The 12,500-nt window shown below is 44.8% G+C and overlaps 1 protein-coding gene across 1 annotated transcript in view; it reads left to right on the plus strand.

Moving 5' to 3' along the window:
• The window catches only part of LOC123772154 (homeobox protein HMX3-B), a 42,062-nt gene that overhangs the window by 18,058 nt on the left and 11,504 nt on the right, over nt 1-12,500 (plus strand). The window contains exon 2 of the mRNA XM_045765174.2: nt 8,764-8,969. Within this exon, the coding sequence (XP_045621130.1) occupies nt 8,764-8,969 (206 nt within the window). The remainder of the gene's footprint in view (nt 1-8,763; nt 8,970-12,500) is intronic.

The following is a 12,500-nucleotide window of genomic DNA, read 5'->3' on the forward strand; positions in this document are numbered from 1 at the left end:
TGTCCACCCGTCCATCTGTCCACCCGTCCATCTGTCCACCCGTCCATCTGTCTACCCGTCCATCTGTCCACCCGTCCATCTGTCCACCCGTCCATCCGCCCATCTGTCCACCCGCCTGTCTGTCCACCCGCCCACCCGTCCCTCTGTCTATCTGTCCACCCGCCCATCTACCCGTCCACGTGAAGGCAGCAAACAGTCTCCTAGCGGACCCCTAATCCTAGTGCAAAGATGGACAAAGATAGTATCTTTAAGATAGTATCTTTTAGATAGTTTAGGATTAAGACCTCGAACAAAAAGTTCCAAGTAGCACGGCCTATGGTGAGCCCGTAGTGATAGTATATCTATACTTCACACTGAGGTTCGCATCATATATCAGGTATATTCATTTGGTATTGGGCTTGAGGCCTATTAATACCTGGAGGGTTATTAAGGCCACCACACAAGCCTATTGACCAGTCAGCGAGTATATTTTTGTCCTGGACATATTCAAGGACTAAAGTATACTCTGTGTATACACAGAGAAGCGGTGTATTACCCGCTAGTTATAACCCCACTATTGTTATCCGCTAGTTATAACCCCACTGTTGTTACCCGCTAGTTATAACCGCCACTATTGTTACCCGCTAGTTATAACCACTGTTGTTACCCGCTAGTTATAACCGCCACTATTGTTACCCGCTAGTTATAACCCCACTGTTGTTACCCGCTAGTTATAACCCCACTGTTGTTACCCGCTAGTTATAACCCCACTGTTGTTACCCGCTAGTTATAACCCCACTGTTGTTACCCGCTAGTTATAACCCCACTGTTGTTACCCGCTAGTTATAACCCCCACTGTTGTTACCCGCTAGTTATAACCCCACTGTTGTTACCCGCTAGTTATAACCCCACTATTGCTACCCGCTAAACAGTGCCACAACAGTTTGATGACACAGAATTATAGACATTATTGGGTAATATCATACCCTGAATGTGTTAAATTATCTCCCGAGTTCCACCCCATCAAACTATAATATTCGATAAACATTGAAAATTGTTTGGGTAGGCGCGCTCGGCCATTATACGACCTATATAATTATTATAGATGTATAAATAATTATAGCAGTGACCGGTAAAAACCCCTAATTGCCCGCTTCAATTTAAAACAGTTAAATTTTCCATCATATTTGTGGTATCTTGGCATAATTGGGGCGGGACATGAGTTTGATAAATATATTATTTTTGTATTAGTGTGAGTTTAATATTTTGTAGCTGGGATTATTTAGGCTGGAATATGTTGATGGAATGAATATGCGAATATCTTATTAAGGTCGCTTTTCCAGTGGGTTTTTTCCCTGAGATTTTTCGGAATATAATTTTTCCTGTTGATGATTTCCTTGTAATTGATGGTTCTTGGCAGGATGGGTGGTTTGGTGTGTGTGTGTACTCATCTAGTTGTGCTTGCGGGGGGTGAGCTCTGGCTCTTTGGTCCCGCCTCTCAACTGTCAGTCAACTGGTGTACAGATTCCTGAGCCTATTGGGGTCTGTCATATCTACATTTGAAACTGTGTATGGAGTCAGCCTCCACCACATCACTGCTTAATGCATTACATTTGTCAACTACTCTGACACTAAAAAAAAATCTAATGTCTTTATAGCTCATTTGGGCACTCAATTTCCATCAGTGTCTCCTAGTGTGTGTGCCCTTTTTGTTTCTGTCATCATCTACCTATCATTTTTTTTAGAATCTTGTATGTGGTGATCATGTCCCCCCTAACTTCTGTCTTCCAGCGTCGTGAGGTTTAATTCCCGTAGTCTCTCCTCGTAGCTCATACCGTGTGTGTGTGTGTGTGTGTGTGTGTGTGTGTGTGTGTGTGTGTGTGTGTGTGTGTGTGTGTGTGTGTGTGAAGCTATAGTACTTCCCCATAGTGCTAAACCTAGTGGGAACTCCTACATAGTTCCTTGTGTGAACTTTCTCATTACAAAACACTAACGATACCAAGGTATCATTTATGCGCAGTAGGGTCACGACTGAGGTGGTTATGCGCAGAAGAATGTCGAATGATTGCATGAGCCTTGATTCCAAACAAGGGCCACATAGACACGATTTTCATGTGGATTTTTGAATCATCAAAATAAGCGAAGATTTTGACATTGTGATGGGAACAAAATAATCATATATATATATATATATATATATATATATATATATATATATATATATATATATATATATTTTGGTAGCAGTCTTTCCTGTAAACATATATTATTAAATATGACCGAAAAAGTAAGATTAATAATTCTAACACGAATTTTCTCAAACTTTCGTACATTTCTTTTCACTGTTGGAGGTAATTCAAAAATCAATTCTCCAAAATTCATTTTTATTTCTAGTCTGACGCGACACTTGAGCGCGTTTCGTAAAACTTATTACATTTTCAAAGACTTTAGTTAACACATACACAACTGAATAGAACTTACACATCTCCGATTTTGTTTATATTTACATTTGAGTGTAATAGATAGATATCGATAGATATCTATCGATAGATACAGCGATAGCAGGCGGCTTGACGTTTGCGAGGCATTACACATCAAAAAGTCAACACCAGCAATCAACAGCCAATTAATGCACAACTATATTCTACCCACCTCAAGACTCCGCTCCAATATAGAAGCGTCAAGAAATATGGACCAATAGGCTTTCTACAATCACTTCTATTCAATACCCATTGTTTCATGTTCTGGCTGATTGATTGATTGATGAAGATTAAGCCACCCAAAAGGTGGCACGGGCATGAATAGCCCGTAAGTGGTGGCCCTTTTAAGCCATTACCAGTATCAAGAGCTGATACTGGAGATCTGTGGAGGCGCAACTGCACCCTGCGTGACGGGAGATGTCTCCCGGACCAAATGGTGACCAGATGGTGATGTTCTGGCTTGTGTTGATGAAATTAATACCTTATTAAATACCACCTCACCCCATCCACCTCACTCAAATGTAGATATAAACAAAATCGGAGATGTGTAAGTTCTATTCAGTTGTGTATGTGTTAACTAAAGTCTTTGAAAATGTAATAAGTTTTACGAAACGCGCTCAAGTGTCGCGTCAGACTAGAAATAAAAATGAATTTTGGAGAATTGATTTTTGAATTACCTCCAACAGTGAAAAGAAATGTACGAAAGATTGAGAAAATTCGTGTTAGAATTATTAATCTTACTTTTTCGGTCATATTTAATATATATATATATATATATATATATATATATATATATGTGTGTGTGTGTGTGTATATATATCACGAAAATAAACACGTGATTTAAAATGTGACAATGTCAGACCACGGAGGAAAATGAAACAGGAATTTCCTTAAGTACTTTCGTATATTAATACATCTTCAGAAGGAAGATGTATTACACATTTTTAATATAGATGTAATGTTTAGCTACGAAAACACTGTTGGTAAGCTATTAGTTAGGAACAGCCCTCGTAGTGATAATTGTGTCATTTATAAAATACCTTGTAAGGACTGTAATAAGTTCTATGTTGGGCAAACATCTAAAGATTTGAAATGTAGAATATCGCAACATAAATATTCTGTAATAATTAATAAATATTAATAATAATATAATCCTAATAAATATAATATTATAATTATCATGTAATTATTGAGATAATTTGTATTAATATGATTATTGTTAATATGATTATAATTATTATAATTTTCATATAATTATTTCATTTGCATAATTAATTAATTTATTATTAATATAATTAGTGTTAATATGATAATTGTTATATTTATTATTAAGAACAGCACTAGACCAACAGCATACCCATAAACCTCCCCCATAAACCTCCCCCCATAAACCTCCCCCCGTAAACCTCCCCCCATAAACCTCCCCCCATAAACCTCCCCCCGTAAACCTCCCCCCATAAACCTCCCCCCATAAACCTCCCCCATAAACCTCCCCCCATAAACCTCCCCCCATAAACCTCCCCCCATAAACCTCCCCCATAAACCTCCCCCATAAACCTCCCCCATAAACCTCCCCCCATAAACCTCCCCCCGTAAACCTCCCCCCATAAACCTCCCCCCATAAACCTCCCCCCATAAACCTCCCCCATAAACCTCCCCCATAAACCTCCCCCCATAAACCTCCCCCCATAAACCTCTCCCATAAACCTCCCCCCATAAACCTCCCCCATAAACCTCCCCCCATAAACCTCCCCCCATAAACCTTCCCCATAAACCTCCCCCCATAAACCTCCCCCCATAAACCTCCCCCCATAAACCTCTCCCATAAACCTCCCCCCATAAACCTCCCCCCATAAACCTCCCCCATAAACCTCCCCCATAAACCTCCCCCCATAAACCTCCCCCCATAAACCTCTCCCATAAACCTTCCCCATAAACCTTCCCCATAAACCTCCCCCATAAACCTCCCCCCATAAACCTCCCCCCATAAACCTCCCCCCATAAACCTCCCCCATAAACCTCCCCCCATAAACCTCCCCCCATAAACCTCTCCCATAAACCTCCCCCCATAAACCTCCCCCCATAAACCTCCCCCATAAACCTCCCCCCATAAACCTCTCCCATAAACCTCCCCCCATAAACCTCCCCCCATAAACCTCTCCCATAAACCTCCCCCCATAAACCTCCCCCCATAAACCTCCCCCATAAACCTCCCCCCATAAACCTCCCCCCATAAACCTCCCCCCATAAACCTCCCCCCATAAACCTCCCCCCATAAACCTCCCCCCATAAACCTCTCCCATAAACCTCCCCCCATAAACCTCCCCCCATAAACCTCTCCCATAAACCTCCCCCCATAAACCTCCCCCCATAAACCTCCCCCATAAACCTCCCCCCATAAACCTCCCCCCATAAACCTCTCCCATAAACCTTCCCCATAAACCTTCCCCATAAACCTCCCCCCATAAACCTCCCCCCATAAACCTCCCCCCATAAACCTCCCCCATAAACCTCCCCCCATAAACCTCCTCCCATAAACCTCCCCCATAAACCTTCCCCATAAACCTTCCCCATAAACCTCCCCCATAAACCTTCCCCATAAACCTCCCCCCATAAACCTCCCCCATAAACCTCCCCCATAAACCTCCCCCATAAACCTCCCCCATAAACCTCCCCCATAAACCTCCCCCATAAACCTCCCCCATAAACCTCCCCCATAAACCTCCCCATAAACCCCCCCCATAAACCTTCCCCATAAACCTCCCCCATAAACTTCCCACACAAACCTCCCCCATAAACCACCAAACTCCCCCCCCATAAATCACCCCCATAAACCTCCCCATAAACCCCCCCATAAACCTCCTCCATAAACCTTCCCCATAAACCCCCCCATAAACCTCCTCCATAAACCTTCCCCATAAGCCTCCCCCATAAACCTCCCCCATAAACCACCAAAACCCCCCCCCATAAATCACCCCCATAAACCTCCCCATAAACCTTCCCCTATAACCTCCCCCCCATAAACCTCCCCCATAAACCACCAAACCCCCCCCCCATAAATCACCCCATAAACCTCCCCATAAACCTTCCCCTATAACCTCCCCCCATAACCCCCCATAAACCTCCCCCCATAAACCTCCCCCCCCCCATAAACCTCCCCCCATAAACCTCCCCCCCATAAACCTCCCCCCCATAAACCTCCCCCCCATAAACCTCCCCCCCCATAAACCTCCCCCATAACCCCCCCCCATATGTGCTCTTAACCGATCACCTCCGGATAAAATATCCACAAGTTGCATTTTCGACAAAATACAACAATACAGTTGGCGGGGAATTCGCGGCGCGCGGAATCCGCTTGTTGCGCTAATTAATGTGAACAAAAAACAAAAAAATTAGCATTACACATTTTTATCCCCCACCGTCGAGGTGCTGGTGTCTATAGGCTGGCTCTGGCACTCTGTCTACAGTGGCACTGCTAAGCTGGCTCTGGCACTCTGTCTACAGTGGCACTGCTAAGCTGGCTCTGGCACTCTGTCTACAGTGGCACTGCTAAGCTGGCTCTGGCACTCTGTCTACAGTGGCACTGCTAAGCTGGCTCTGGCACTGTCTACAGTGGCACTGCTAGGCTGGCTCTGGCACTCTGTCTACAGTGGCACTGCTAGGCTGGCTCTGGCACTCTGTCTACAGTGGCACTGCTAAGGTGGCTCTGGCACTCTGTCTACAGTGGCACTGCTAGGCTGGCTCTGGCACTCTGTCTACAGTGGCACTGCTAAGCTGGCTCTGGCACTCTGTCTACAGTGGCACTGCTAGGCTGGCACTGGCACTCTGTCTACAGTGGCACTGCTAAGCTGGTTTTGTTTCAGTCTTTTTCCCTATATTATTTCAAAGTATTGAAGGCTACTTTAGTTCAGATGCTCGTTTGAGTATACAGAGAGAGAGAGAATTTTGATTGTATTTTTGTTGTAAAGTTTTGTAATTCTCAGCGAATCTGTAACTTGATTACAAAACTAGGTCACCACGTATGTAAGCTACTGCAAGCTTAGGAGCTGGGATATGCTAAGCTGGCTCTGGCACTGTCTACAGTGGCACTGCTAGGCTGGCTCTGGCACTCTGTCTACAGTGGCACTGCTAGGCTGGCTCTGGCACTCTGTCTACAGTGGCACTGCTAAGGTGGCTCTGGCACTCTGTCTACAGTGGCACTGCTAGGCTGGCTCTGGCACTCTGTCTACAGTGGCACTGCTAAGCTGGCTCTGGCACTCTGTCTACAGTGGCACTGCTAGGCTGGCACTGGCACTCTGTCTACAGTGGCACTGCTAAGCTGGTTTTGTTTCAGTCTTTTTCCCTATATTATTTCAAAGTATTGAAGGCTACTTTAGTTCAGATGCTCGTTTGAGTATACAGAGAGAGAGAGAATTTTGATTGTATTTTTGTTGTAAAGTTTTGTAATTCTCAGCGAATCTGTAACTTGATTACAAAACTAGGTCACCACGTATGTAAGCTACTGCAAGCTTAGGAGCTGGGATATGAGGACAAGGAGCTGGGTTATGAGGACAAGGAGCTGGGATATGAGGACAAGGAGCTGGGATATGAGGACAAGGAGCTGGGAAATGAGGACAAGGAGCTGGGATACGAGGACAAGGAGCTGGGATACGAGGACAAGGAGCTGGGATACGAGGACAAGGAGCTGGGATATGTGGACAAGGAGCTGGGATATGAGGACAAGGAGCTGGGATATGAGGACAAGGAGCTGGGTTATGAGGACAAGGAGCTGGGATATGAGGACAAGGAGCTGGGATATGAGGACAAGGAGCTGGGATATGAGGACAAGGAGCTGGGATATGAGGACAAGGAGCTGGGAAATGAGGACAAGGAGCTGGGAAATGAGGACAAGGAGCTGGGATACGAGGACAAGGAGCTGGGCTCCTTGTCCTCATATCCCGGACACACCATGGGCTCAACTAAATCCCACCAGTGAACGTGTTTATGCAACTTATAATCGTGGTAAAGCAGTTGCACATTGTGTATGTAGATTTATGAAATGTTTGCCCCGTTTATTATGTAAAGCCTTTTAAAAATCAACTACAATTGACAGGCGGGCGAGATATGTTGTTGACCAGACCACACACTAGAAGGTGAACGGACGACGACGTTTCGGTCCGTCCTGGACCATTCTCAATCGACTTGAGAATGGTCCAGGACGGACCGAAACGTCGTGGTACCTTTCACTTTCCAGTGTGTGGTTTGGTCAACATATTTCAGCCACGTTATTGTGACTCCTCGTCTGCATCGAGGCATGTTGTGTCCCTAATGTAGTTTGTCTTATAAATTCATCGCCTTGCGTTTTCTTTGATGATTTTTCTGGTGGGTTTCTACGCTTTCTTTACTACGATATCATTCTTGATGTCGGGTTTCTATGTGTATCTGTTACTATTTGATTTGCTAATTCTTAACTTTTTTTTCTTGAGAGCGCTCCTGTTGACAAATGGGTTAGGCTTGTACCGTACAGGTTCAGCGGCCATATATATATATATATATATATATATATATATATATATATATATATATATATATATATATATATATATATATGTCGTACCTAATAGCCAGAACGCACTTCTCAGCCTACTATGCAAGGCCCGATTTGCCTAATAAGCCAAGTTTTCTTGAATTAATATATTTCTTCTAATTTTTTTCTCATGAAATGATAAAGCTACCCATTTCATTATGTATGAGGTCAATTTTTTGTTATTGGAGTTAAAATTAACGTAGATATATGACCGAACCTAACCAACCCTACCTAACCTAACCTAACCTATCTCTATCGGTTAGGTTAGGTTAGGTAGCAGAAAAAGTTAGGTTAGGTTAGGTTAGGTAGGTTAGATAGTCGAAAAAACATTAATTCATGAAAACTTGGCTTATTAGGCAAATTGGGCCATGCATAGTTGGCTGAGAAGTGCGTTCTGGCTATTAGGTACGACATATATATATATATATATATATATATATATATATATATATATATATATATATATGTATATATATATATATATATATATATATATATATATATATATATATATATATATATATATATATATATATATATATATATATATAATTATTATTTACAATATCAATTTACAATAATTTACAAGATCTATATAACACTTTACAACATCTATTAATAGTTAATACAACACTTATTAACAGACATTTACAACCGCTATGAATTAATAACATCTACAACGGCTGTTAATAACCAGCTACAACCCCTTATTTACAACCATGTCCCTCCCTTCCGCAGATTAGGACTGATGAGTCACATGTCCGTCCTAGCAGCGAGACACCCGCTCCTGTCCCTCTACCCTGATCTAGGGGGCGTCTCCCCTACCTCCCCCATGACGCCTTTAGGGGGCATGGGGGTGCCCCTGGCCGCCAAGAACCCCTGGTACCCGCCCTGGGCCCTCCCGCCGCTCGCCGCCCTCGCCTCCGTCAGGGAGAAGGAAAATGGTAAGCTTTTTTGGGGGAAGGTTGTGTTGGGTGGATGGGGGTGTGGGTGTGGTTAGGGGTGTGGGTGTGGCTGCGGGTGTGGGTGTAGCTGCGGGTGTGGCTGCGGGTGTGGGTGTAGCTGTGGGTGTGGCTGCGGGTGTGTGCTTGCTGTGTGTGGCAGGATTGTGGCAGGAAATTGACTACCTCGCGAGGCCTATAGGCCGTTAACTGGTCCCCGATGTTGTTGTTGTTAAAGATTCGCTAATTGGAACAAAGTTGCAAGTAGCACGGGCTATGGTGAGCCCGTAGTGCCTTTTTTTTTTGTCCCCGATGGTGTCCGTGGAGACGCTGGGTTGATACCTGGTTGATGGGGTTCTGGGAGGAGTTCTACTACTCCTCAAGCCCGGCCTGAAGCCAGGCTTTACTTGTGAGAGTTTGGTCCACTAGGCTGTTGCTTGGAGCGGCCCGCAGGCCCACATACCCACCACAGCCCGGTTGGTCCGGCACTCCTTGGAGAAAATAATCTAGTTTTCTCTTAAAAATGTCCCGTTCTTCCAGCCAGAGGTGGTATCCTCCCCATAATTTATATCATTAAATAAAAATAATCAAATCAATTCTAACATGTATTAATATTAATTTCTATGTGAAGAAATGCCCCAATATGTTCATACAATACATTCAAATTAATGATTATTATTATTAACATCTTTATTGACAAAATTAATTACAATTTTGCCTAATCTGAGGATTTCGATTGAGTCTTATTAAAGTGAGGATAATGCTGGTATTCAAGTTAATGATTATCGGTTATCGCGGTTATCTTCGGGGGTCGGGGGCAGCTTGGACGAGCACCGCCTGAGGACGGAATGCTCTAAACCAACCCGTCAAAAACATTGACCAAACGCTTGTTAATCCCGCCGCCAAGCTCCTGTTTATGAATGAAAAACACTTTACACATGACCGATTACATTCGACCTTTTGTCGGTGATTTGCGCACTTTGTATGTTGGTTTCGAACCCCCACGAGGGCTTCACCCACCAACTGCAAAGGCAAATTATTGCCAACAGATCCTAAACACCACCTAACCTAACCTTGTCCTACCTATACACGCAATTCTAAATGTAGAATAAAATTAGTGTCTCGTTTTCTGTTTTGGGTTCTCCTGGTAGGTTAGGAGAGGATACTTTAAATTATTTTTTTGACGTTGGTGAAACCTTAGGAGGACGGGCTGAGGTGCAGGTGGGTGGGGGGGGTGGGGAGGTAAAGCCGCCATTGTTGGGGGGTACTTGCTTACTATCTTTCGGCGTCGCTGTAAAGTAACCGTCACTTCACACTCTTAATATGTTGTTGATTACCTCTGAATCAGCTTTTTTTTTTATCACTGTGAGAGTATCATAGTGACTGTTAGGAGTACTGTTTTAACATTGCGAGGAGTACCGTTATATTAATGTGAGCGTACCGTTGTATCATTAGGAAATTACCGTTCATCTTTCAATGTTTTCCCCAAGTGTGACCAGCTTTTTAATGTGTGTGTTATGTGAGAGTTAAAACAGAGGTGGGTGATAACAGTGAACAATTTGCCCTGTTTCACCGGGAGTTAACTCGGGCAGAAATCAGATTACCGTTGCCATTAAAGGCTCCCTGATTATTGACCAAACTACGCATAAAGCTGACGGAAAATTTTGTGAAATTGTTTTATGCAATTTTTTTTACCCTTAGTTCTTGAAATATTGTTGGATCTCATCTGTGGGTTTTTATAATGGGGGGATATTATACCCCCACCAACCCCCCCTCAAACCCCACCACCCCCCACCCTCTCCAACCCCTCCCCCCCCCTCGAACTCCCATCACGGATGTGACACCCGAGATGTGTATTCTGCTTCTCTGTTCATAGCAAAACAAATAAATACTTCATTAATGGTTATATGTTCATAATTGAGTTAAGTGGATCAGTTAGTTTCCCTTAGTCTTGGGCTGTGTTCAGGGTGTGTGGTTGTTGGTTGGTCAGTAGGCTGTGGTGGTGGTCGTAATCACTCTCTAGTCGAAGGTTGATAGGCCTTGATGGCTCTCCACCAGTTAATAGGCCTTAATATCCCTCTCGCGGTTGATAGGCCTTAATATCCCTCCCGCGGTTAATAGGCCTTAATATCCCTCCCGCGGTTAATAGGCCTTAATATCCCTCCCGCGGTTAATAGGCCTTAATACCCCTCCCGCGGTTAATAGGCCTTAATACCCCTCCCGGGGTTAATAGGCCTTAATATCCCTCCCGCGGTTAATAGGCCTTAATATCCCTCCCGCGGTTAATAGGCCTTAATATCCCTCCCGGGGTTAATAGGCCTTAATATCCCTCCCGCGGTTAATAGGCCTTAATATCCCTCCCGCGGTTAATAGGCCTTAATATCCCTCCCGCGGTTAATAGGCCTTAATATCCCTCCCGCGGTTAATAGGCCTTAATATCCCTCCCGCGGTTAATAGGCCTTAATATCCCTCCCGCGGTTAATAGGCCTTAATATCCCTCCCGCGGTTAATAGGCCTTAATATCCCTCCCGCGGTTGATAGGCCTTAATACCCCTCCCGCGGTTGATAGGCCTTAATTCCCCTCCCGCGGTTGATAGGCCTTAATACCCCTCCCGCGGTTGATAGGCCTTAATACCCCTCCCGCGGTTGATAGGCCTTAATACCCCTCCCGCGGTTGATAGGACTTAATACCCCTCCCGCGGATGATAGGCCTTAATTCCCCTCCCGCGGTTAATAGGCCTTAATATCCCTCCCGCGGTTAATAGGCCTTAATACCCCTCCCGCGGATGATAGGCCTTGTGAGGCCAACACCAAACAGCGCCCATTGGCGTCTGGAATTAAAACCAACTCATATAGTCCCATTGGAGGCCATTTTCTTTCGAATTAGTTCCATAAACATCTATTATTTTTTCTCTCTACGATGGTATATGACTGTTAGGAACTCTGTACGTTAAGCTCCTGATTTTGTATAATTATACAGTATTATAAATCAAATTGGTTGTTACGTCGTAATTCGTTCAATTATGTATTTGCGCTGTGGAAGGACCCACAGGGAGGCGGGGCTTAGCTCATCCGTGGCGGAGGTGGCGCCGCCCGGCGGCCGCACCGCTAACTATGTAGGTGGGAGCCCCGCTACCCTGGGTGGTGGTGGTGGTGGTGGTGGTGGTGGTGATGGTGGTCGTGGTGGTGGTAATGGTGGTCGTGGTGGTGGTGATGGTGGTCGTGGTGGTGGTGATGGTGATGGTGGTGGTGATGGTGGTGGTGGTGGTGGTGGTGATGGTGGTGGTGGTGGTGGTGATGGTGGTGGTGATGGTGGTGGTGGTGGTGGTGGTGGTGGTGGTGATGGTGGTGGTGGTGGTGGTGATGGTGGTGGTGGTGGTGGTGATGGTGGTGGTGGTGGTGGTGGTGGTGGTGGTGGTGGTGATGGTGGTGGTGGTGGTGGTGGTGATGGTGGTGGTGGTGGTGGTGGTGGTGGTGGTGATGGTGGTGGTGGTGATGGTGGTGGTGGTGGTGATGGTGGTGATGGTGGTGGTG

Source organism: Procambarus clarkii, chromosome 69 (assembly GCF_040958095.1).
Source record: "Procambarus clarkii isolate CNS0578487 chromosome 69, FALCON_Pclarkii_2.0, whole genome shotgun sequence".
NCBI classification, from domain to species: Eukaryota; Metazoa; Arthropoda; class Malacostraca; order Decapoda; family Cambaridae; genus Procambarus; species Procambarus clarkii.